The sequence below is a fragment of the Phaseolus vulgaris genome, chromosome 4 (assembly GCF_000499845.2).
Source record: "Phaseolus vulgaris cultivar G19833 chromosome 4, P. vulgaris v2.0, whole genome shotgun sequence".
Lineage (NCBI taxonomy): Eukaryota > Viridiplantae > Streptophyta > Magnoliopsida > Fabales > Fabaceae > Phaseolus > Phaseolus vulgaris.
Window position 1 is genome coordinate 19,266,209 of NC_023756.2, and position 2,012 is coordinate 19,268,220.

General features: G+C 54.8%; 1 protein-coding gene across 1 annotated transcript; it reads right to left on the reverse strand.

The window, feature by feature from the left end:
* Positions 1-429: 429 nt before the first annotated feature.
* On the reverse strand, positions 430-1,482 carry LOC137838425 (uncharacterized). Its single transcript, XM_068647671.1, has one exon. It carries the CDS (start codon positions 1,480-1,482, stop codon positions 430-432), a length of 1,053 nt encoding a protein of 350 aa, XP_068503772.1.
* Positions 1,483-2,012: the final 530 nt, after the last annotated feature.

Consider the following 2,012-nt stretch of genomic DNA (forward strand, 5'->3'; position numbering starts at 1 on the left):
CGCCTTATCTTAATTGCTCGAAATTAACATTCGCAATTTTATGGCCGATCGCCTTATCTTAATTGCTCGAATTTTAACATTCCCAATTTTATGGCCGATTGCCTTATCTTAATTGCTCGAATTTAACATTCGCAATTTTATGGCCGATCGCCCTCATCTTAATTGCTCGAATTTAACATTCCCAATTTTATGGCCGATCGCCCACATTTTACTTGCTAGAATTTGACAAAAAATTTCTGGCCGGCCGACAGTTTAAACTTCTCAAATTTCATGCCAAACTCTGATAAAAGAAAAGATGGACGATGTGTTGATAAAATTGAAAAAAGCACCGGGCGATACATCAGAAACAAAATAAGAAGGCCACGCCCCAGCCTCGGAGGATACTAAAAGAAAAAGGGGAAAGGCCACAACCCGGCCAAAGGTATAAACCTAATCCCGCACTTCAATGCACTCACCCTCATCGGCTTCGGCCTCCCTACCCTGAACCTCGGCCTCCCCTCCTTCGGTCCCGGCCGGTTCAGCCCTTTGAGCAGTCAGAGCGGCCACCTCAACACTCGGCATAATCCGACCCTGATAAACCTCGCAATCAAGGTCGAACTCCCCAGTAGCCGGCGGCCCTCCATATAGCACGTGCGCTTGACGCACGGCCCTTTCAAAACACTGCTTCAGTAACTCCTCGGCCTCGTCATAGTTCTCGTCGAGTTCAGCTTCGACTTTGGCCTTGGCAGTTTTAAGGGCAAGCACCTCAGCGGCCGACTCAGCGAGCTTCTCGTCGGCCCACTTCTTCAACTGGGCGACCTCAGCCGCCGCCCTCCTCCTCTCGGACTCCAGTTGACGCCTCGCCTCGCCGGCCTCACTTTGAGCCAACTCTTTCTCGGCCACCTCCTTGGCAATCTTAGTGGACAAGTCATCATTAGCGGCCAAAGATTGCTCCAAGGACTGAGCGGCCTCCGAGAGCTTGTGCTCCAACTGCGACACGGTCTCCACGTGTCGGTCTTGCGCCTGGAGACCGTGTTGGAAGAGTACGACCGAGCGGCAAACGAGCTCAAGGCCGCTCCTCATAAGCTCTGAAGGGGCGACGTCCCGAAGCGACTCCCGGGACTCATCGGGGAGCGCCACACGCACCCGTCGTGTGAACTGATGGCCGCGCCCCAGGAGATCGAAGGGGGTCGGCCCAGACCTCGCCACGGCATCAAAAGAACCCGGGCGAGAGTGGGGAGAAGGTGGCACCGCCTCGGCCGCCTCTCGACGAGGAGGAGGAGGCGTCGGCATCGAGCCGGGCGACCTGACGGTAGTTGCAATGTTGCTACCCTCCCTCGGCCGCTTCTTGGACTTTTGGGAAGGACCGGCCTGCTCCCTGGACCTGGCCGCAACTTCATGAACCGGAGGCATCACCTCCAAACTACGGCGACCCTTGCGTGCGGCCGCTTTCTGTCGATGCTTGTCAAGCACGCTGACAGCGTTAGGTCGTTCGTTCACCATGGTCTCTGCAAAAGAAAAATTCAAGTTAGAAAAGGCCGAACGATAGAAATCGACTGACCGACTGACTGGTTAACGCAAAAATAAAGCCCATACCCCGAACGGCCGCCCAACGCCCAGGCTTAGCATAAGCCCCGATCAGCGTTCGACAGGGAAGCCTCCTCGGGAGGGCGTCAAAGAGCGCAAGAATTTCTAGCTCATCGGCACCCTCTGTCGGCCTCGGCCACTCTTTGAAGCCACAAGGCTCGCGAGTCCAGTAGAGAGGGAACCTCGATCCACCGGACTCGTCAAAAAAGATGGTCGTCGCCTCCGGCCGGATGATAACTTTAACAAAACGCTCCTTAAATCTCTTATAGGAGCCAGCAAATAAGTCGAACAAAACGCTACCCGTCCGCCCAACCAACGAGTGCCACGAGGCCTTCTTAGCCGGATGAGAAGCATAGTAGCAAAGAAAGCAAGAGGGAGATGGATGGAGGCGCATCACGTCGCACAACAAGCGAAAGGCCTGAAGGGACGCCCAGGTGTTCGGATGA